The 2,307-nt window shown below is 47.9% G+C and overlaps 1 protein-coding gene across 1 annotated transcript in view; it reads left to right on the forward strand.

The window, feature by feature from the left end:
• CHD7 (chromodomain helicase DNA binding protein 7) overlaps window positions 1–1,869 on the forward strand; it is a 119,876-nt gene extending 118,007 nt beyond the window's left edge. Inside the window, exon 40 of the mRNA XM_025041112.1 lies at window positions 10–1,869. Coding sequence (XP_024896880.1) covers window positions 10–874 — 865 coding nt within the window. The 3' untranslated portion in view covers window positions 875–1,869. The remainder of the gene's footprint in view (window positions 1–9) is intronic.
• The last annotated feature ends 438 nt before the right edge of the window (window positions 1,870–2,307 follow it).

The raw sequence follows: 2,307 nt of genomic DNA on the forward strand, positions 1-2,307 counted from the left end.
CGGGTGGAGGGGGGAAGGAGCGAGCAGAAGAGGGAGGAGGCCCAAGAGCGAAATCGCCAGAGCCGCTGCAGCCGCCGCCGCGGTGGCCTCCACGTCAGGAATCAACCCTCTGCTGGTGAACAGCCTGTTCGCCGGAATGGACCTGACGAGCCTCCAGAGTCTCCAGAATCTCCAGTCGCTCCAGCTGGCGGGTCTCATGGGCTTCCCTCCGGGACTGGCAACAGCCGCCACGGCCGGAGGCGACGCCAAGAACCCGGCCGCCGTGCTGCCCCTGATGCTGCCGGGCATGGCGGGCCTGCCCAGCGTGTTCGGGCTGGGCGGGCTGCTCAACAGCCCTCTCTCCGCTGCTACCGGAAACACCACTGCTGCTTCGAGTCAAGGAGAACCGGAAGACGGCACCTCGAAAGGAGAGGAGAAAGGAAACGAGAACGAAGAAGAGAACAAAGACTCTGAGAAAAGCACAGACGCTGTTTCGGCTACTGACTCTGCGAACGGATCTGTTGGTGCTGCTACTGCCCCGGCCGGGCTGCCCTCCAGCCCGCTCACCTTCAACCCTTTCCTCCTGTCCACCATGGCCCCGGGCCTCTTCTACCCATCCATGTTCCTGCCTCCAGGACTGGGAGGATTGACACTGCCTGGGTTCCCCACGTTAGCAGGGCTTCAGAATGCCGTGGGCTCCAGCGAAGAAAAGGCCCCCGACAAGGCCGAGGGGGGCACCTTTCAGGAAGAAGAGAACTTAGAAGGCAGCGATGCCGAGGAGACCCTGGATAAGACTGCGGAGTCCTCCATCTTAGAAGACGAAATAGCACAGGGTGAAGAGCTAGACTCACTTGAAGGGGGGGACGAAATAGAAAACAATGAAAATGATGAATAACCAGTACCAGTTCCAGTTAAAGTGTTTAAAACTTTTGACAAGTGGTAGTCCTACTGTTTACACTCACAGTTAATGTTCATACCTAGTTTTATAAGCTGTTCTGTAACATAGTGTAGCAAACAAAGAGAAAAAAGTCCAAGTCATGTTATACAGGTGTCAAAAGGTATCTCGGTCATTAAGTATTGTGCAGTGCATTATTTATTATCCCTAGGAGAGATGAAATTTGAGAGGTGATCATGTCTTTTTAAGGAAACTTACATAATGCTCTGCTTTTTTTTTTTTTTTTTTTTCCTTTTTCTTTTGGTACCATTGGTATTATAATAAAGAGCAATTTGTAACTGAGTGGCACTAATGGAAGGAAGTGCTGCTCAAAGGAAGTATGAAGTTATATATTTAATTTTTTAACTTTAATTTTTTTTTTTTTTTTTTTTTTGCTGTGAAGGTCAAGATGAAATTTACCATACATATCATACTCGCTCCCTCGTTTCCCTTCTTGACTGTATGGGGCTCCCACGCGTGCGTATCCACACACACCCACACACTCTGACAATCTCCACGTTAGTGTGAACGTCTCTGTCCCGAGGCGCAGCAATAATAAGGCAGCTGTTGAATGTGAAGGGTCCCTTTGTAAACTAACCTGCTGGGAGGGTTCTCGCCAGACCGAACTACAGTTCCATTGTCGCGTGGTCTCGTAATGCACTGGTATAAACAAAATAAATAGATGAATAAATAAAGAGTGAGAGAATAGAGAATCAGGTACCTTTTTTAAATTAAAGGACTTTGTTACTTTAGCCACAAAGCTAAAACAGCATTACCTCAGCTCTAAACTAGCCTTGAAGTTTACAGACATGACTTTGTAAATGTATTGTTTTTCTTTGTCGTGATGTCCTTTTATTTTTTTTCTCTGAAAACTGCTATCATGTAAGATAAAGTGTAAATTGCTGCCAACTGTAGTAATGACGCTTTTAATAAAAGTGACCCACGATACGCAGAAACGTAGTTGCAGAGTGCAGTGTGAGGGGCGCCGTGCTCACGCTGTGCTTCTGTGTTCGCGGTGGATGCAGACGCAGCGTTCTGGCCTTTGTGCAGTTCCTCGACATGTCCTCTTCTGCTAGATTAGCTGTTGGTAATAGGCTAAACTGATTGTCTTCGGACTAGGCAGGAGGAAAAACCTGAAATTACCTTCACGTAATTCCACTCCGGATATCTCAACAGAACCACACACAAAAACCTCCCATTACCGAGAAGACTTAAAAATGTGAGCAGCGTCTGATAATGTGGTACACCAAAGAACAAAGGGCAAAAGAAAAACGAGGCTTTATTAGGCGCAATATCTAGGTCATTTATCCTTGGTTAATGGGTAGAAATAACACAATGCCGGAGTGTCAGCAAGGGACACAAAGGCGCTCTGGGGTCCCGCAGACCCGTGCCTG

This window comes from Pteropus alecto, unplaced genomic scaffold (genome assembly GCF_000325575.1).
Source record: "Pteropus alecto unplaced genomic scaffold, ASM32557v1 scaffold87, whole genome shotgun sequence".
Lineage (NCBI taxonomy): Eukaryota > Metazoa > Chordata > Mammalia > Chiroptera > Pteropodidae > Pteropus > Pteropus alecto.